General features: G+C 49.7%; 1 protein-coding gene across 1 annotated transcript in view; it reads right to left on the bottom strand.

Moving 5' to 3' along the window:
• The window catches only part of SLC4A9 (solute carrier family 4 member 9), an 890,846-nt gene that overhangs the window by 134,192 nt on the left and 734,885 nt on the right, over nt 1–21,769 (bottom strand). Inside the window, exons 17-18 of the mRNA XM_075344573.1 lie at nt 10,382–10,454; nt 7,921–7,989 (exon numbers count right to left, since the gene is read on the bottom strand). Coding sequence (XP_075200688.1) covers nt 7,921–7,989; nt 10,382–10,454 — 142 coding nt within the window. The remainder of the gene's footprint in view (nt 1–7,920; nt 7,990–10,381; nt 10,455–21,769) is intronic.

Here is a 21,769-nt window from a genome sequence, read left to right as displayed (position 1 = left end):
GATAGCAAAAAATACTGCCATTTAGTGGCATCATAGAACTGGCTGTTGTATTCCATTAGTGCCCCACTGGTGCCAAGCTATTTCTAGCATCTGTGCATGACACCCTCCTGCTCTGTTTTTAATAAGGCTATAATGATAGCAAAAAATACTGCCATTTAGTGGCATTATAGAACTGGCTGTTGTATTCCATTAGTGCCCCACTGGTGCCAAGCTATTTCTAGCACCTCTACATGACACCCTCATGCACATTTTGCTACGCTAATGTTATAGCAAACTCAGGGAATTCATTGCTGCATTTGATAATTCGGAGGGATAGAAAGTGAGGCTTCCTTTAGCTTTTCCTTCTGTTCATAGACAGCATCTCCAAGTTCACACCCGAAGAGCAATTTCTCCTCCACGTGTAAGTGTGGAGAGGCAGCTAGTGCGCATGCGTGTGCCGATTTACCCCAGCTGCAGCCTAACTACAGTGTTTCGCCTAGTGAGTATGCTCAGCCTGACTGTGCCATTCCTGACGCTAAGTCTTCATTTCGGGATACAGCGCATGCTCCCACACCAAGTGTCAAAAGCTTCTTTGCACAGGTACTTGCATTCCGTGCCGGGTCTAAGTCATGTTTTGTGCCTAGACACCATGCTAAAGCTGATAGTCTTTTTTCAGAGACTGTATTTCATGCTACTGAGCATGCTCAGGCACTTACTGCATCAGAGACTAGGTCCGGTAATGAACTCTTTGGCCCTGCCCCTGATGTGGGGGTCCCATATAGACCACAGGGCATCAGGTGTCCTCCCAAATGGCTTGCAGAGGCCCACCCCTATGACTTGTCACCGCATTATTGATGGTCAGACGATGACTGGTTTGGTGTTTGGGTCATGGCAGCCATGAGGTCATCATTGAAGTTGCGGTTCCAAATAGGACGCTAGTTATGCCACTCATGACGTGTCACTCTACTTTTGTCTCCAGGAGGTTCATTGTGGTTCACCCTGGTTTGGGGCGGACCCAGGTTATAAAAGGGGCTGGAGCCAACAAGGAGGTGCGCATTCTTCTATTATGCTCCGAAAGAGCACACCTCCATGTGTTGAACCCATTGCGGCTTTAGGCCAGAGGTAGGCAGGGATAGGGTGTCGATGCAGGCCACCACCACAGTTGGTAATGCAGAACGGTTAAGACCAGCTCCTGTCCTACCAGTCCTGCTTGTGCACCCCAGTGGCATTAACAGGCCTGCTGCTGCTGATGCGCCTGCTGTCCACAGGTGTGGCCCCTACGCACACGGTCAGCGTACTCAATGGCTCCTGTGTTGTTAACAGGGAGTTCCTGGGCTGGGTGGGCATGTAGACCCTGTGACGCTAACAGGGCTCCCAGTCTCCAGAACCGAATGGCGTCTAACTCGGTTCAGGCTACTATTAGTTTCATAGCCACACAGCTCTGTATCCTCCACCAAACCTTCCAGTTGCCAACCTCTCCTTTTCCAACTGGGAGCACGGTGGCCACTGACTGCTGATGGGGATATATACCTTTCTCTTTCTTTTCTTATTAATTTTCGTTATATAGCGGTAACATAGTATATACCACATTATCCAAATCTGCCAGTCCCACTGTAACAGATGGTGTTTCTTCATCAAATGTTACTTTTGCTTAACCACCAAATCCACGGACCAAAACTTTTTTCCCCTTTCCAACACACCTGTTCCCCTTTCCACCAGCATCTGTCCTTTTTCAACTCATTTTGGTATATGACCAAAAGTGCAACTCTGCAGGGACACCGTACTCAACGCCATCTCAGCACAGCAGCCATCCCTCGGTCCCTCCGATGTGGACAAGGAAAAGACCATTTCCTCCTATCCATGACAAAGCGTTGAGATTCACTCTGTGCAGCACTGGTGTTTAGTGGAAAAGCAGATCTAAGATTGCGTACCACATTCTGCAGATACTCCTGTATACGTGCGTCCATTTCTATGGCAGGAATTATTTCGCCAAATTTTGTCTTGTACCGGGGATCTAACAGTGTGGCAACCCAGTAGTCAGGATTACTTCGAATTCGTACAATCCGAGGGTCATGTAGGTAGTGCAGCAAGAAGGCGCTCATGTGTCTTGTGCATCCAGGAGGACCAAGTCCTTGGTGTGTTGGTGGCAGAGAGGTGAGAATCGTGCCTCCTTCCTCTGCCCTCTCCCCACAACCTCGCACAACCGAAATGTGAGCAAGCTCTCACTCATCTGCTGAGTCTTCCATGCCCATCGCCAGTTCGTCCTCCATTTCTTCATGGGCTCCTGCACTTTCCTCAACACTTTTTGCTGATACTATGCGCCCTTGTTAATCCCTCTCCCTCACCATGACTGCCGCATAGGTGCCGCTGACCATCTGGACCTCGTAGATCTTGTTATCCCTTCCGCATATGACTCCTCCTGTAGTTCCTCCCCTTCCTCTTGTCCCAACACCTGACTCCGAATAATAATTACAGTGTGCTCCATCATGTAGATGACCAGAATTGTCACGCTGAGAATGACATTGCCAGTGCTAAACATCTTCGTCGACATTTGTAAACTGTGTAGCAGGGTGCATAGGTCCTTGATCTGACACCACTCCAGCAGCGTGATCTGCACCACCTCTGGATCAAGTTATCCCAGGCTATATGTCATACCGTATTTCAGCAGGGCTCTGCGGTGCTGCCACACACGCTGCAACATGTGCAGATTCCAATTCCTGCGTGTCGGAACATAGCATTTCCGGCGTTTAACTGCCAGACTCTAAGGCGGGCTTTGCACACTACGACATCGCAGGTGCGATGTCGGTGGGGTCAAATCGAAAGTGACGCACATCCGGCGTCACTTGCGATGTCGTAGTGTGTAAATCCTAGATGATACGATGAATGAGCGCAAAATCGTCGTCATCGTATCATCGCTGCAGCCTCCGACATTTCCATAATGCCGGGGGAGCGACAGGTACGATGTTGTTCCTCGCTCCTGCGGCAGCACACATCGCTGTGTGTGAAGCCGCAGGAGCGAGGAACTTCACCTTACCTGCCACCGGCTGCAATGAGAAGGACGGAGGTGGGCGGGATGTTTACATCCTGCTCATCTCCGCCCCTCCACTTCAATTGGTCGCCTGCCGTGTGACGTCACTGTGACGCCGCACGACCCGCCCCTTAAGGAAGGAGGCGGGTCGCCGGCCAGAGGGACGTCGCACGGCAGGTATGTGCGTGTAAAGCTGCCGTAGCGATAATAATCGCTACGGCAGCTTTCACTATATATCGAACGTGCGACGGGGGCGGGACTATCGCTGCAGCATCGGTAACACATTGTTACCGATGTTGCAACGTGCAAAGCCCGCCTAAGACTTCCGGAGTGATGAAAGTTGTTGAGCTGCTGTGTGCGCACGATGGAAGTGAGCACATAGCGAGCGTGCCCGCTGCACAAGGCCATGTAGGCCGGGATGGTGTTTTAAAAATTGCTGGAGAATTAGGTTCAACACGTGAGCCATACAAGGCACGTGTGTCACATTGCCCTGACGATGGCCCGCAGCCAGGTTTGCATCATTGCCGCACACGGCTGTTAAGTCACCAACGGAGTACGCTCCGTCAATTTGTACTCCGGTCGCCAGGTGACAACGTGTTCCTTTCATGCATAGTGCTGATGATGGGAGAGGAGTCGATGCCAGCGGCGCAGGTGGACGCAGGTTATGCTTACCCACTGGGCTGCATTACCTTGACAGATGCAGAATCTCTGGCTGAATGTAGCTGGTGGGTATCTCACAGATGAAATACCATCATTCAGCTACAACCAATGGGAAGACACCACACCCTTTTTTATGCCCATCCTGTCTGCAGACCACTGCCAGACATAGCTATGAACCTCTGGTTAATTTTACCCCCAGTTCAGTTTTATGATTTTGTGTGCTTGTTACCTGACTACTTTTCCTGCTTGCTGTTTATGTACCTTGTTGGCCGATCCGCATTTCACCTCTGCTTGTTTTCTGATTAAGTCCTGGCCGTCCCATTCTGTTCCTGTTCCTCAATTAATGTTTTGACCCTGCCTGACTACTATTTTCTGGAACTGCAGCCTTCCACAGGTATTAATCACCTTGGGCCCTGTGTAATTCCTAATCCCTGTATAGGGGTTAAAGGGTTTCAGGGTTCTAGGGGTCCTGCTTGGTGAGTGGCTTCCCTCTAGCCTATCATTTACAGCCCATCTGAGTGTGTGGATCAAGGAAGGCGTTACACCGTGCTCTCTGCAGAAGGCCATGTGGGCCAGGATAGTGCTTTAAAAATTGCTGGACAACCAGGTTCAACACGTGAACCACACAAGGCACGTGTGTCACATTGTCACAGCGAAGGGCCGCACCCATGTTTGCATCATTGTCGCACCCGGCCTTCCCTGGCTGCTGGTTGAGTGGAGACAACCATTGATGAAACTCGGTCTCCAGAGCTAACCGTCCACAACTTCTCAGCGGTGTGACTCACATTTTCCATACATTTCAAAGTAAACCTTTGACCGCCTGATGGCATTGAGCTCTGCTGCAAGCATAGTAAGGAGGTGTGTGGTAGTCCTTGTGCGCAGTTACAAGGAAGGGTGGCCTGACCACACAGGGTTTGCGCCAAGGTGGAGGACCCACACGAGGTTGAAGAGGCAGAAGCAGTGTATTAACTTCTACATACAGAAGAAGGATTGACACAACTCGTGGGGACGGCAAGACTTGTACAGCAGACTCTTCTCCATCTCTCCCCACAGTAACCCATTGCCCAGTCAGCGACATGTAACGCCCCTGTCCATGCTTACTGGGCCAATTATCTGTGGTGAAATGCACCCTGTCACACAGTTTCTCAAGGAATCAGTGATGTTTAGTGCGACATGCTGGTGTAGCGCGTGCACGCCTTTGTTGGAGAAGGAGTGGCGCCTGGGCATCGGCTCTTGGGGCACTGCGATGGGCATATGGTCTCGAAAATCCTCGGTTAAAAAGGTTGGAAAGGCAGCATTTTGGTAGCCAACAGTTTCCAGATGCTGAAAGTCAACCTCTAAGCCATGTCATGCCCTTCTAAAAGCATGTAAAACACAGTAAGGGGACTCCAACCACAGTCTCCCTCGTTGCCACTAATTGGGCCACACACACCCCACTTAACTGGCATCAGTTGACCTTCCCTTTTGAAAAAGAAAAAGATGCTTGGCATGAAGCACTCTCAAAAATACGCGTGCCTTTCCCGTCCCCTGGCTGACCCAGGGGAAGAAAAGTCCTCTGAGAGCCATGACTTGTTCATCTTGGTTCTTTTAGAAACACAGCGAGGGGACTCCAACCACAGTCTCCCTCGTTGCCACTAACTGGGCCACACACACCCCACTTGACTGGCATCAGTTGACCTTCCCTTTTGAAAAAGAAAAAGATGCTTGGCATGAAACACTCTCAAAAATACGCGTGCCTTTCCCGTCCCCTGGATGACCCAGGGGAAGAAAAGTCCTCTGAGAGCCATGTCCACATTGTCAGTGGACAGACACATGTGCTTATCTGCCAGCAGACCCCCAGCAGCACTGAAGACAGGTTCCGAGAGAACGCTGGCTGCAGGACACGACAAGATCCCCAAGGCGTACGTGGCGAGCTCAGGCAATTTATCAAGATTGGAAGCCTAAAATGAGCAGGGCTCAAGTTGCACAATAATGGAATCGATGTTTCCTTGCATATACTCATATATCTGTGTGTCCTCCTCTTTTTCCTTGTCCAGCTGTTTTGTTTTCGCATGAGTATATGTCCTTGTCACTTTCCCATGTGTTTGTGTTGTGTTGTGAGTTGTTTGTCACCTTTTGGACACCTTTGAGGGTGTTTTCTAGGTGTTTTTCTGTGTTTGTGATTGCCTGCCATTGTTTCCTATGCAGTTCGAGTTCGGTTCGTCGAACGTTCGACGAGCCGAACTCGAACGGGAGCTCCGTTCGGCGAACCGACCTCGAGCCGAACCGGGACCGGTTCGCTCATCTCTAGTCGGGATGTGTGCGGGGATTTAGGCGGTAATTTCAGGATGTGTGCGGTTATGTATGCGGTAATGTCGGGATGTGTGCGGGAATATCGGCGGTAATGTCGGGATGTGTGCGGTAATGTCGGGATGTGTGTAGGGATGTAGGCGGTAATTTCGGGATGTGTGCAGGGATGTAGGCAGTAATGTCGGGGTGTGTGCGGGGATTTAGGCGGTAATGTCGGGATGTGTGCGGTGAAGATGATAATCAGGACGCCACACTCAGACAGAGTTGCGGTGTGACAATGAAGTCGGGTGCAGTTCACCCAAGTTCATTCTCATCACGCGACTCTGTCTGTGTCTGCTGTCAGCCGGTATATAGCAGAGCTGAATTGCCAGGAGAAAGCACTGTCAAAAATGCATCCAAAACGCATGCAAAACGCATGGAAAAAGCATCCAAAATGCATGTGTTGTGGATGCATTTTATTTTATAAACGCAGTGTCCAGTCTGCCAGAGGATGTGTTCTTTTCCACACTGCAGAGAACGCAACGTGCGCACATAGCCTAAAGATAGATGGTCAGATGTCTGGGCTGTCAGACATGATAGGCAACAGAGACCAATGCCAGGATCCAGCAGTCTCCAAGACTAATTAAGAAGGGGGAGAAATGTGACGACTCAACACCAATAAGGAAAATCCGGCCACTTGTGCGGAGGTGAACTATTGTTAATCAGTAAGTTAAGAGACATGAGACATTATTTCATGTGAGACTGTCTGGTGACCCTTTTTGCATTCTAATTTGTAGAATGCCAGCTGATTTCAGATTGCATCAGCTTCTTGCGGTGTACTAGTCTGCATCGTTTAGAGAACAATTATGCAGTTTAATTGTCCTAGCAAACAATGAATGAACAGTCATGATTATCTTCCACCAATACTGTGGGGCACAATACTCTAAAATGGGAGGTGAGGGATATAAAAACTACTCCCTGCTTCTGTCACTGGTGTGATTCTATAAGACTTCAGCCTAGAGAGCACGTTTCCAAGTGGTGGATTACAGAGCAGCTCCACTTCCCAACACTGAGCACACTAATTCATTTGGAGAACCCAGGTTGAGAAAATCCGGTCACCTGACCACATACCTCACTGTGCTTAGTCAGCTTCCTAATCTTGCCACAATCTCCTCTCAGTGGGTGCCCACTAAAACCAGGGTGCTGCTGGCTGGGGCAGTTGTGTCTGTATGTACCGAATTCAAAGAGGTTCTAATCCCTGGCGAGCCAGTGGAAGGATGAGACTCTATGGCACTTGTACCATCTTGTGTCCTTATTGAAATGTACTATCTGCTGTTGAATGATGGTGACCCAATAAAGTCTTACTGGAGTGTTGTACTCTGTGTTGTGTGAGTAGTGTTCTGCCCACAGAAAAGGAGTGAGGGCGTTCAGTGGAATGGGCGCCAGCCTGTGCGGCCTTAATAAAGACAGCTAGGCCAGCAGCCAAGAGCACATACTGTCCCTTGTGTCTTCATAGCCATGACATACACATATGTCAATTTGCAAGAACCCCTTCCTGACCATGATGTAAGTATAGATCAAATGTTGTGAAGGGGTTAAAGATTATGGATACCTCTGCATTGATTTTTCTTGTTATTTTAATTTAGCAACTTCATAAACAGTATATTTTATCATACATTTTTACTCTTGTACAGTTTACATAATGCTTTTGTTAGGCCATACTTGGCTGTTGAACCTGACAAATATCAAAGAGCACACTGCTTCTAGCTTTCTTCTCTGCCTGTCCCTTCTCTCAGTGTTACAGTAGAAGACAGAGGATGAGGAGGTTGTATATGGTAAATCATGATGGAGAGGAAATGAAGCATGCAGGTCTTTAGGGAAGTAAAAAAATAAACTGAATGAATAAGGTAATATCAATTTTGCAAGAAAAAGAAATACTGAAAACAGTCTACACATTGTAGAGCTTTTGACGTGTAAATACTTACTTGAATACTTCTTAAAGCAGCCACACCCATTTGAAGAAAAATTCCATATAATACAGGCATTGGTATATACTAGAAGAAGGAGAAAGTTGTAATGATCAGATACAGGACAGAGCTTTAAAACAATTTACAAATTGATCAGACAATTCAAATGTAAAGAACAGGCTTAGAGCAAAGCCAAACATCTGGTTAGTGTATTTGGAAATCTTCAGAATTGGGTATCACCATGCCTGAAGTTTCAGATCAGTGAGGGTCACCACAGAGGACCCATTCTGAATCCATCTGCACCCACACGTTTACATTGGAGGCACACAACGGTTGCCTACATTACTCAACAACCAACAGGTTTAATCTTTCGTTTCCTCTATAAAACTGCTGTCTCAGATTTTCCTATGAGGTGCACAACTTCTTTGTGTTCTTAGATTTCACAGTTTTAGGTTTTTGTGTTTTTTTTTTTTCACCACAGCCTCATTTGAAAATTCTGTCAGTTTTGACAATAAGAATAAAATGATTCAGCATAGCATTGCAGCTTCTGTTATGAATGGAAGTCACAATGCATAAGAGAACATTGCCTTGAAAAGTGCTGAAACCTATTTTATATAATCATTTTATGTATCACACTGCTCCTGTGAATTCATGTATCCTGTATAATATCGGAAGCTGATGTACAGATCATGCAATACATTATTAGTCTAGTTTCACATTTGTATGTCTGATAGTTTAGTTAAAATGGAGGCAAATGTGCCATACAGTACATTAAACTACAGGTGTAAAACCTTTTTCCCCCATGAAAGTAACTAAAAACATATATCTTTTAGAATACATTCCCACAATGAGCATTTAGAAGCTTTTGATATTTATGATTTTGGCAGCATTTCTCCACCAATTACTGTATTCTATCACTGCTTTTTTAAGTGGGTGGGTTTTTATATACTTATTTATTAGGCTTTTTTCAGCTGTGTTTTTTGTCTTTTTAGTATGTCATGTTACAAATAAAACTGCTTTATTTTGGAAACCTCCTGATATTTTGTATTTTTCTTTGATAAAACTTTAATGTAAAGTCGTTTGTGGATAACGTGATTTTAGTGAGTTTCCATTGAGTTTTTAACCAGTGTATTTTCCTCATCTCCTTCAAGTCTATAGGAAAAATCTGCAAATAAAATGCATATACGCCACAAGAGTAATTGACATGTTGTGGATGAGCATGAGATTGTTAAAATTCCTACTGATTTTGCAGGACAGTGAAAATATGCATTGTCAAAAGAGGATCAAATGCTCATGGTTGGAACTTAAGGTGGTTTTAAACGCTACGAGATCGCTAAAGCGATGTCGATGGGGTCACGGAATTTGTGACGGACATCCGGCCGCTTTAGCGATGTCGTTGTGTGTGACACCTATGAGCGATTTTGAATCGTTGCAAAAACGTTCAAAATGGCTCATCGGTGACATGGGGGTCCCTTCCCAATTATCGTTGCTGCTGCAGTAACGATGTTGTGTGTCGTTCCTGCGGCAGCACACATCGCTATGTGTGACACTGCAGGAACGAGGAACCTCTCCTAACCTGCGTCCACCGGCAATGAGGAAGGAAGGAGGTGGGTGGCATGTTCCGGCCGCTCATCTCCTCCCCTCCGCTTCTATTGGGCAGCGGTTCAGTGACGCTGCTGTGACGTCGCTGTGACACTTAACGAACCACCCCCATAGAAAGAACGCGGTTCGATGGCCACAGCGACGTCGCAGAGCAGGTATGTGCGTGTGAAGCTGCCGTAGCGATAATGTTCGCTACAGCAGCGATAACACGATATCGCACGTACGACGGGGGCGGGTACTTTCGCACTCGACATCACTAGCAATTGCTAGCGATGTCGTAGCGTGTAAAGCCCGCTTTAATCCTAGTGCTCATTCAGACGACCGTGCCAGCTGTTCTGAGCACGGGCCGCTAATGCACGGACTGGCCATGGCTCTCCTAACTTGAGAGTCACAGCTTTATATTTTTCTATGAAGTTGTCACGCTCAGGTTGGGGAGCTTTTCCAGTTCGTGCATTGCATTATGATCTGAAACCGATTTGCACAGACGTTTGAATAAGATATTAGCCTAAAATGTATTGAAAGATACTGCTCTACATTTCAATAAGTTAGCCAATGAAAATAATAGAAATTGGGGATAGAGACAGGACCAAGAATGATGGCTTCACTGTGCATTAAAAAAAAAACAAAAAAAAAAAACACAATACCATGAAAATCTGACAAAAAGTAGTTAAAAGAACTTATTTGACTGTCTTGCCCATTTTAGTTTGAGTATGCGTCCATATACGTCTGAATACGGTTTCTTGCTGTTCAGGCATATACTTCTAGTGGAATGTATTCTGTAAATGTAAACCTAGTCTTTTTGAATGAGCAGGTCTGATTTTCTTTGGACACAATATGAAAATTGCTCATTGACAATTGACATAACTCAAAAAAATACCTTAAGAACTGGGGACAAAAACACAGAAATTCCGGTCAGGATGAAAACTGTTAAACCAGTAAGTCTTTGTTCCCTGTAAACAGAAAACAGATTTATTACAAAGTCTGTATATAACACTGGGCAACAATTTTTTTTTTTTTTTTCATTTTCTGTTCCATGAGGTATTAGAACTTTTTTTCTATATATTTCTGCATCGCTGATTCCGATTCTGAAATCTGATTTTAGGTTCATGCTCTAATTTTTTGGCAATTTTAATTTCTTTTTGTTACAGTTTATGGCATGCATTGGTTCTGAAATTGAAGTGAAAGGGCAACGACTCTTGGATTGAAAATAACCACAAGGCAATTAAGGACGACCTGTCGTCACATTTGGTGTGTAACCTGCATATAGGATCATGTAGAGTTGCATTAGGAGCATTACTTATTAGTAGCATTAGTAGCATTAGCACACACATAGGTAAAATCTGCTGACAAACCCTCCTTAATGTTTTACAAACATCACTTATACATAATTACATTTGTTTTTAGATAGGAAGAGCCCGGACTGCTGACCCGAAGGGGCTTAAGGGAGGGCTACATGACTAGGAGGGATGCCAGGCCATAGGGTTAATAAGGGGTTAATGGAGAAAGTCAGTTTGGGCGCGAAATTTGGGGGTGGTGCTAAGGGGCAGTTAGGATCAGGGGTCAGTGTGATTGGTCAGGGGGTGGTGGCTATAGGGGGTAGTATATAGGGCAGGTCAGAGGGGGGGTGGGCCATTCCTACCTGGACGGTGACTGGAATCGTTGTGGCTGGATCCCGAAGATGGAGGACTTCATGGCACAAATGAAGAGGATGGCGGAGCAGCGTGGACAGCGTTGGATGGACGAGCAGCTCCAGCGATGGTCAGGCGTCGGCGACGAAGATGTGACCCCCCTGCCTCCGAAGCGGCAGCGAAGAACTCGGCCCCCGGAGCGCCTCAGCCCGGAGATGACGCCGAGGAGCCGGCAGCGGAGACGGAGCCCAAGTGGATGTGCGGCGGTGGATCCTGGAGCCGGGACGTCGCGAGGCCCCGGCCGGAAGTCGGGCCGCGGGCGCCAAGGCAACGGGGCGGTGAGCGACACGGCCGGCCTCCCCTCCTCTTCCGGTTCGCGGCGCACGGCAGTGACGCGCGCGTCGCGGCCGCGTGACCCGTCGCGGTCACCTGACCCGGCGCGGTCACCTGACCCGTCGCGGTCACCTGACCCGGCGCGGTCACGTGGCCCGCTGCGCTCATGTGACCCGGCGTCCCCTTGTGCTCCGGCGGCCTCACCTGACCGAGCGCGCTCACCTGACCCGCCGCGGTCACGTGGGGCGGCGCGGTCACGTGGGGCGGTGCGGTCACGTGGGGCGGCGCTGTCACCTGACCGGGCGCTGTCACCTGACCGGGCGCGGTCATGTGACCCCGCGTACTCACCCGTCCCGGCGCGTCCCCGCGATCCGGCAGGCTCGCCTGACCCGGTGCGGTCACCTGACCCGCCGCGGTCACGTGGGCCGGCGCGGTCACGTGGGTCGGCGGGGTCGCGTGGGCCAGCGGGGTCGTATGAGCCAGCGGGGTCACGGGGGCCAGCTAGGTTGCGTGGGCCAGCGGGATCGCGGGGCGCAGATGAGGCCACAGTGGCGGCGGCAGCAAGGTCCAGGAGCAGAGCGGGGCCCATGCAGGAGCATGGGGTCCCAGTGTCGGCGGGGGAGTCCGTACGGAGACGGCCCGGATCAGCGGGGCCCGGCCTGGGATCGCAGCGGAGGGACAACAATGGGACGGCGTCGGGATCAGCCGGAGCACGCGGGGATGCCGGACGGCATGCCCAAGGCGGTGTTTATGTGGCGGAGCCAGCGTCTGGATCGTCGCGGAGGATGGATGGTGCTGCGGGCGGACGGGGCCTAAGGTCGAGTCTGCCGGACGGCGGGCTCCCTGGGCCTGGGTCCAGTGAGGACGATGAGGCCACCTTGGAGGAGGACGCCGCGGAGGACGACACCGGGGACCAGATCGTGGAGGTCGGCGAAGCGGCTGGAGTGCGACGCGGAGGACATGTGACGGCTGTTTCGGGATCTTCTCGGAGTCAGCCTGGTAAGACCACGGTTTCTTCTATTTCTCGTGCACCTGGTTTGGCTATGGATGGTGTGTCTGGTGATATGGATGGCGTGCAGGGCGTGAATGTGGTTGGTGGTACGGGTGGTTTACTTGGTGGCCCGAGTGGTGGGCGGGTCGTGAATGCGGTGACGGGTGACGGCAGTGTGGCATCCGAGTTGTTGAGGTTGGTCAGGGGTTTGTTTGCCCCTGTGGGGGGCCCTAGCTTGGTGTGGCAGGGAGCGACGGGGCAGGAGGTTGCGACTCCTGCGGTTGGAGGGGTTGCTAGTGGCAATGCGGTTGGTGAGCCGGTGGTGGCGGCTCCCGCGGCCACAGCTGCGGCTCCCGCTGCCGCAGCTGCGGCTGCAGTGGACATTGTTCGATTGGATGACAAGGCGAGAGGGGAAGTGTATGTCTGCTTTGATGGCCCGTTGGGGGCGCATCTGAAGCAGGAGACCAGGGAAAAAATATGGAAGGATGAATATGTTGAAATATTCTCATTGCTTCCGTTGGAAAAGTTTAATCTGGATCGGGTTAAACCGGATGAGAGCAAAAAGGACGAGGAAGAACGGCGGCGTTATCGCCTTATTCCCCGCACTTTTCAGAACTGGTTGCAGGCCTTTGTGATACTGGCCAGTGTGGTGGGGGAAAAGGCTCCGGATAACTGTTCGGCGCTTTTTTGTTATCTGGATTCTATCTGTGAGGCGTATAGGACCTATGGGGGGACTGCTTGGCTAAGATATGACGAGCAGTTTCGCCAGAGGAAGGCGGTCAGACCCAGTTTACGGTGGGACCACAAAGAAATTAGTCTATGGATGCGGCTGATGGCTGCGCCGAAGTCGGCATCACAGTCCTTTCCAGGGGGCACCGGCGGGGGATCATTTGGCACCTCGCCGGGGCCCAAAAAGGGCGTTTGCTGGCAGTTCAATGAGAAGGAATGCCGGTTTGGTTCTTCCTGCCGATTCAAGCACGAGTGTTCGGGCTGTGGTGGCGCCCACAGTCACCTTAAGTGCTTCCGGAAGGGAAAAGGGAAGGCCGCTGAGTCTTCGTCAAAAAGGGAGGACCCCGGTGAGGGTAGATCGGATGGCGCCGTTTCTAAGTAGATACCCGGATCGGGGGTCGGCGGAATTGTTGAGTGACGGTTTTAGTTTTGGTTTCAAGATACCGTCAGTGGTTAAGACGGGAGAGATTCGTTTAAAAAATTTACAGTCGACTCGCCTACATGGTGAGATTGTTGCGGATAAGTTACGGTAGGAGGTGGAGCTAGGACGGATGGCGGGGCCTTTTGATGCCCCTCCATTGCCGGACTTGGTTGTGTCCCCGTTGGGGTTGGTCCCGAAAAAGGAACCTAACAAGTTTCGGCTTATCCACCATTTGTCCTATCCTACTGGCCGGTCGGTGAACGATGGTATTGATCCTGAGCTGGTTTCGGTTTCGTATGTCCGTTTTGATAAGGCTGTGGAATGGTTAAGGAAGTTGGGTTGTGGTTCGCTTTTGGCGAAAACGGATATAGAAGCGGCCTTCCGCCTGTTGCCGGTGCACCCGGACAGTTTTCACCTGTTGGGGTGTTGGTGGGAGGACAAGTTTTATGTAGATTGTTGTTTGCCTATGGGCTGTTCAATTTCATGTTCCTATTTTGAGAAGTTTAGTTGTTTCTTGGAATGGGTAATTAAGGAAGAGGCGGGTCTAGATTCAGTGTTGCATTACTTGGACGACTTTTTGTGCATGGGACCTGCTGGATCCTCGCAGTGTTCCCTTTTGCTTCGGACAGTGGAGCAGGTTGCTCGCCGCTTTGGCGTTCCGTTGGCGCCGGAGAAGACGGAGGGTCCGGCTACGGTTTTGAAATTCCTGGGTATAGAGCTGGATACGGTTGCCATGGAGTGCCGCTTGCCGGAGGACAAGCTGGTGGATTTGAGGCGTTGCGTTCAAGGGGCCATTGAGGCCAAGAAGATTCGTTTACGGGACTTGCAGTCCCTGTTGGGGAAGTTGAATTTTGCGTGTAGAATTTTGCCGATGGGGAGAGTTTTTTCCCGTCGCTTGGCTCAAGCCACCACCGGTGTGTTGCACCCTTTGCATTTTGTGCGTTTGAAGGTGGAGCATAAGGCGGACCTGAGAGTGTGGTCCCGTTTTTTGCAGCTGTATAATGGGCGGTCATTGTGGCTTCGTGAGGTGGTGTCAAATGAGGAGTTGGTGCTGTATACGGACGCGGCGGGATCCAGTGGTTTTGGCGCATATTTTGGGGGGAGATGGTGCGTCGGCAGGTGGCCTGATTCGTGGCGGCTTTGCGGTCTGACTAGGAATTTGGCCCTGTTGGAACTTTTCCCTATTGTCGTGGCCTTAGAGGTTTGGGGACAGGATTTGAAAGACAGGAAGGTGCGTTTCATGTGTGACAACCTGGGGGTCGTTCAGTTTGTTAACAAGTTGACAGCTGATTCCCCCCCGGTGGTGGATCTCTTGCGTCATTTGGTGCTGAAATGTCTGGAGTTGAACTTGTGGGTCTGCGCTGTACATGTGCCGGGGGTGCTGAATTCTGTGGCTGATGCTTTATCTCGCTTCCAGTGGGACCGCTTTCGAATGCTGGCGCCGGACGCGGAGCAGCAGGAGACCGTGTGGCCCGTCTGGTTGTGGGACCTGGTTTGCAGCCGGCCTGGGAGTTGATCCGACATTCGGTGGCACCCAGTACGTGGCGCAGCTATAATTCAGCGTGGGACCGTTGGCTCGAGTTGGTTGATGAGGTGGGAGGTCATGTATCTGAAGGTGACAGAGTTTATTTAGTTTTGTTCATGTTGGGCAGGGCTAAGGAAGAAGGCCTTTCGTGGTCGGCCGTGGCGGGCAGGTTAGCGGGCATTTCCTTCTTTTTCAAGTTATTGGGCTGGAAGGATGTTACGAAGGATTTCTGGGTGCGCCAGGTGATGAAGGGTTACCGGAGGGCGGGGGCGCGCCGAGACCTCCGACGCCCGGTATCTTTTGAGCTGCTGGGCAAGCTGTTGTCGGTTTTGCCTCGGGTGTGCTGTTCGGAGTATGAATGCCAGTTGTTCGGGACCGCTTTTGTTTTGGCCTTCTTTGGGGCGTTTAGAATTAGTGAACTGGTGAGCAGAAACACGAGGAGTCACGGAGGTTTGTTGTTGGAGGACGTGGAATGCGGTATGGATGTGGTGCGGTGTTGCTTGAGACGGTCAAAGACGGACCAGCTGGGTAGAGGTCGGATGGTGGAACTATGGGGTGTACCTTGTTTAGCGGAGTGCCCTGTCAGATGGCTGTCGGCGTTTTTAGAAGTGAGGGGAGCTCGCCCGGGGTCCCTTTTGTCCCACCTGGACGGGTCAGCCTTGTCGAGTTACCAATTTGTCTGCATCTTTCGGAGGTGCCTGCAGTGTTGCGGTCTCAACGAGGCTGAGTTCGCGTCGCATTCCTTTCGGATTGGGGCTGCGACTCAGGCGGCTCGTTGGGGTCTGGGCGCGCAGGCTCTCCGTAAGATTGGACGATGGGACTCGGCCAGGTTTAGATCCTACGTCCGGCCGAACTTGTTGTGAGATATTGGTGGGGAAGGGGGGGGGTCGGGGGCGGTATTTGTTTGGTAATCATTACCCATCTTTTCTTCCTCGTGCCCCCCCCCCCCTCCCTGTGTTGTCACTTTTTGTTTTGTAGGTTTACCGTTGTTGGTGTGGGTGCTCGGCCACTCATATGTGTATTGGGGGGCGTTTCGCGCGGGAATACGACCGGACGGACGCCAGTTGGGGGTTCCCAGGGAAAAGGCTACTGTGCGATGGATCGGGGTCAGGGGCATGCTGTGGAGTGAGGTGTTGCCTACCTGGCGCCACCATTCGCAGCTGGACAGAGCACCGGACGTGGTGGTACTACACGCGGGTGGGAATGACCTGGGTCTGCGGGCTTCCAGGGACCTGATACAAGACATAAAATGTGACTGCCTGCGGCTCCTGTCTTCCCACCCGGGTCTAATAATTGTCTGGTCGGATATGGTCGCGCGGCTGACATGGCGGCACGCCAGGTCAGTGGAAGCAGTAAACAGGGCGCGAAGTAAAGTGAATCGGGAGATTGGGCGGTTCATTTCCCGGGTTGGGGGAGTCTCTGTTCGGCACCCGGAGTTGGAAGCGGCGTCCGCCGACTTGTTGCGCCGGGACGGGGTCCATTTAAATTCGGTGGGAAATGATATTTGGGCCTTAGGGCTGATGGAGGGGGTTGAGAAGGCTTTGTTGGTGTGGGAGGACTCGCGCGCACAAGGGGTCATGCGCGCTCGCGGTGGCGGAAAGGAGGGGGGTGTCTGAAGGTGGGGGTTTGCACAGAGGAGAGGACGGAACCCAGTGCCGGAGCGGGTTACCTCTAGCGGTGCAATTGTTTGGTAAACGGGTCCTTGCTGGGTTGAGTCTCAGCGGGACATAGTGGGGGCAACATCTGGCTTGGGCTCTCGAGTCGGTGTGTTGCGGCTGAGGGTCAGGAGACGGGCTGATGTTGCAAAGAACATTTTGGTTAATCTTCAGGTACCCCCCCCTTCCTTTTCGGGTTCTTCAATGAAGAGTTGTATTGTTACATGGCTGATGTTTATGTTATGAATAAATGGGGCTGCTGTGGCCTTTATATTCCAACGTCACACAGTGTTTGTGTTTATTTTAGATAAGAACCCTAGGGGGTAGGGGGTTGTTGGGGGAAGGTCAAAGGCCTTCAGTCAGACATTCCGGAGTCAAGGAAGAGCCCGGACTGCTGACCCGAAGGGGCTTAAGGGAGGGCTACATGACTAGGAGGGATGCCAGGCCATAGGGTTAATAAGGGGTTAATGGAGAAAGTCAGTTTGGGCGCGAAATTTGGGGGTGGTGCTAAGGGGCAGTTAGGATCAGGGGTCAGTGTGATTGGTCAGGGGGTGGTGGCTATAGGGGGTAGTATATAGGGCAGGTCAGAGGGGGGGTGGGCCATTCCTACCTGGACGGTGACTGGAATCGTTCCCGCCCGCCCGCCCTAATTGTGGATTCGACATCGATGAAGAAAAGAAGGAAGATCGTATTTGTCGCAGCGGCGGAAAGGAGGGGGGTGTCTGAAGGTGGGGGTTTGCACAGAGGAGAGGACGGAACCCAGTGCCGGAGCGGGTTACCTCTAGCGGTGCAATTGTTTGGTAAACGGGTCCTTGCTGGGTTGAGTCTCAGCGGGACATAGTGGGGGCAACATCTGGCTTGGGCTCTCGAGTCGGTGTGTTGCGGCTGAGGGTCAGGAGACGGGCTGATGTTGCAAAGAACATTTTGGTTAACCTTCAGGTACCCCCCCCTTCCTTTTCGGGTTCTTCAATGAAGAGTTGTATTGTTACATGGCTGATGTTTATGTTATGAATAAATGGGGCTGCTGTGGCCTTTATATTCCAACGTCACACAGTGTTTGTGTTTATTTTAGATAAGAACCCTAGGGGGTAGGGGGTTGTTGGGGGAAGGTCAAAGGCCTTCAGTCAGACATTCCGGAGTCATGAATCATGGCTTCCTTGAGTAGGCATAAATGTAAGAATAGTCCTGACACCACCTGTTATATATGTGGCTGTTATACACTTCAGCGTCAAAGGCGCAATATTTCATCATTTTTGACACGTGCATATATTGCCTATTTTCAAGTTTTCCTTGGTGATCAAGACAATAATTGGGCTTCTCATATTGTGTGTCATAATTGGGAGAAAATGCTTTGTGAATGGACAAAAGGAAAACACAAAGGAATGCCTTTTGGTATTCCCAGGATTTGTCATGAACCTAAGGACCACAGCAGTGACTGTTTTTCCTGTCTGATTCATACAAAGGGCATCGGCAAGAAAAAATGGCATATGATGGCATATCCTAATATTCCTTCAGCAATACGACCTCACAGTCTGAGACTCTCCTAATTCCAGTTTTCAATGGTATTATTCCTTGTAAGGATGAAGAAATTGAACATGGTGAGCAAATGTATTATGATAAGAAGCATGAGGAAATTAATGTAGAATCTGAAGGGTCTTCTGATGCCAAGCAGTTATTAAACCTCAGCAGTTTACCCAACCCGAATTGAATGATTTAGTAAGAGATTTGGACCTATCAAAGAAAGCAGCTGATTTCTTACCGTCACACTAAGCAACGCTCCAGCGATCCCACCAGCAACCTGACCTGGCAGGGATCACTGGAGCGTCGCAACACGGGTTGCTGGTGAGCTGTCAAACAGGCAGATCTCACCAGCAACCAGTGACCAGCCCCCAGCCAGCAGCGACGCGTGGAAGCGATGCTGCGCTTGGTAACTAAGGTAAATATCGGGTAACCAACCCGATATTTACCTTGGTTACCAGCGCACACCGCTTAGCGCTGGCTCCCTGCACTCCTAGCCAGAGTACACATCGGGTTAATTACCCGATGTGTAGTCTGGCTACGCGTGCAGGGAGCAGGGAGCCGGCACTGACAGCGGGAGAGTGGCAGACGCTGGTAACGAAGGTAAATATCGGGTAACCAAGGAAAGGGCTTCTTGGTTACCCGATGTTTACCGTGGTTACCAGCGTCCACAGAAGCCGGCTCCCTGCTCACTACACATTCAGTTGTTGCTCTCTCGCTGTCACACACAGCGATGTGTGCTTCACAGCGGGAGAGCAACAACTAAAAAATGGTCCAGGACATTCAGCAACAACCAGCAACCTCACAGCAGGGGCCAGGTTGTTGCTGGATGTCACACACAGCAACATCGCTGTTGCGTCACAAAAGTTGTGCCTCAGCAGCGATGTTGCTAGCGATGTTGCTTAGTGAGACGTGGCCTTTAGCCTCCAGGCTTCAAGAAAAGAATATACTTAACCGGTCAGATCAAGTATCCCATTTCAGGAAGTGTGAACAAATTTTTGTGGACTTTTTTTCCAAAGAAAAACACTTTGTTTTCTGTCTTGATATCAGTAGTCTTCTCAGCCATCTAGGTGTAACCACTTACAGTCCAAAAGAATGGCGGCTATTTCTTGAGAGCTCTAAACGGAGTCTGAAATGTGTTCCTACATAACGGTAATGTTTATGCAGTGGTTCCAATTGGTCAATAAACTCATCTGCGAGAAGATTATAATGACATAAAAATTGTCCTCGACTTACTTAAAGGGAAGGTGTCGTGCCCAAAAAAAATTTCAATAACTGAAAAAATGTAAAGTATTAATGTTTTAATGTTTTGTTTAAATATTACTTGTTTTTTAATTGAGCAAAATATAAAAAAAAGTTAAAAAGTTTGATATTTTCCACTCTTAAACACTAGGGGGAGCAGCTGCTGAAATCCCACAGAAATCTCACTGTAGAAAAAACCTGAATTACAGCTGCAGTAAAGTGGGCAGAGTCTGGTCTCCTGTGTGTGATGTCACAGCCCCCCCCTCCTAATCTGAGTGTTTACAACAGATAAGAGAGAATGAAATGTAGGGACACAGTGCAAAGCCATTTTGTTGGTGACCAGAAATGTCTAAAGTGTCACCAAGGACAGCTACATCGTGCTCCTCACATAACGCTCTGCACGCCCTGGTCCAGCAATGCTCTGCCGCATGCACGCACACCTGCAATGTTCTGCCGCATGCACACATACCTGCAATGTTCTGCCGCATGCACGCACACCTGCAATGTTCTGCCACACGGACACACGCAGTGTATGTGTGTGTACACTATGTATATACAGTGTGTGTGACAGCACCCAGCATGAGGGCAGCGGAGCCAGCATGTGTATATACTATATAACATCTATTTGTGTTCTTAATTGATGCTGTGCTCCACGGTATGTTACATATGGCCCCCTGCGGAATCAGAATCTTTTTTAAACTCCTTGGCATGTTATGCACTGTTGCAAATCCTCCCAATTTAAAAAAAAAAAGAAAAAAGCAGTTGGGAGTACCTTCTGATGCTGTGCTCCATGGTGTCCGAATCACTCCCCCTGGGAAAACTGAATTTTTTTAAATCCTCAGTGTTAGCTAGTGGAATAAAGCTTGAGTTCCAGAGTGAAACAACTGCCACTTTCACGGTACTGCATGCTTCACAAACTGCGGTCTAGGAAGCAGGCGATGATTCCTCCTGCTCCCAACCTGCTTTTGGCCAGATGCAATCATCATCAACGACATCAGCTTCAATGTCCCAGCGTGGCATTCATTTGCCCATAAAACAGACATTACTGAATAATTTGAATAGAATTTAAATAGAGGGCGACTGGAGCCGGTGGTGTTGGTGGAGGAGGAGGAGGAGGAGGAGAAGGGCAAGGCCAACACCCAAATGGCCACATTGTACCTGACCTTTTAAAGTGCTGTCAAATGTGTCCCAAAAAAGGAGGTGCGCGACAGACACCAATATAATGTATCAGTTAGAGCCCTTTCTAATCGAAAATGGGAGAAAAATGTAAAAAATGAAACGTGTGAACATATGCTAAAGTGTTTTTTTTTAGGTTGAGGCTTGATTTGACGTTTTATTAAAGTGATTAGGCACTACAAACTGTTTATCAATTTCCCCTCTTTTGCTTTGGTTTGAGAGTTGTTCTGGGAACTACGTAAATGCTGCATGCTGCTCTGACCACGTTATTCAAAGACACCAGAAATGCAGTGAGGTACCTTTTACAGGCTGTGCCCATACTGTTTCTGCCTTTTCCCATCCATTTCAGCCTGATCCTCAGTCACCACAGCTCAACGTTAGGTCCAATGTGAAATTATTCGGGTTTCCCATAGACTTACATTGAGCATCGAATATTCGCGAATAGTCGAATAGTGGCGGCCTATTCGTTGGATATTCGCAAAGTCGAATATTTTGGCAGAAATCCAACCAGATAGGGGACCGATTTTTATATTAATTTTGTTGTATTTCTTTGCTTTATAAAGTGCAGTAAAGGGATTAGCTGGCTGTTAAAAAATATTACACTACAGTATGTTGTATTTTCAACCTGTCGAGGAAGTCCGCACTTGTCAATAGAATGTCAAAGTGCAAGAATGAGATATTACCATGTGACTACTTTGTCCATCTAATGCATGTGTGACACCCTGGGCAAGCCAGGGGTCACAGGTCACAACATCACATGCACCCCACATTCCCTGCAGGTACATCCAAGCTAACCCAAAATCCTTGTTGCCTTCCTCCAGGGGCTGATGTCCACACCAGAGGGTGGGCCAGGCGGTTGGCTCCGCCCACCGAGGAGTTCACAGCCCTGGAGGCGGGAGAACCAGGCAGAACAGAGTCCAGCTAGGGAAGTGAAGGAGTAAACAGTGAAGTGGTAAAGGAGGACAGTAAGAGTGGCGACAGAAAGTGACAGTTAAGCAAGCCTGAAGTTGGTCCGGGTGTGTGCCCCGGACTGTGACAGCAAGGTCA

The sequence above is a fragment of the Anomaloglossus baeobatrachus genome, chromosome 4 (genome assembly GCF_048569485.1).
Source record: "Anomaloglossus baeobatrachus isolate aAnoBae1 chromosome 4, aAnoBae1.hap1, whole genome shotgun sequence".
NCBI lineage: Eukaryota > Metazoa > Chordata > Amphibia > Anura > Aromobatidae > Anomaloglossus > Anomaloglossus baeobatrachus.
The sequence above is the reverse complement of the archived record's forward strand: the minus strand, read 5'-3'. Positions and strand labels throughout refer to the sequence as shown.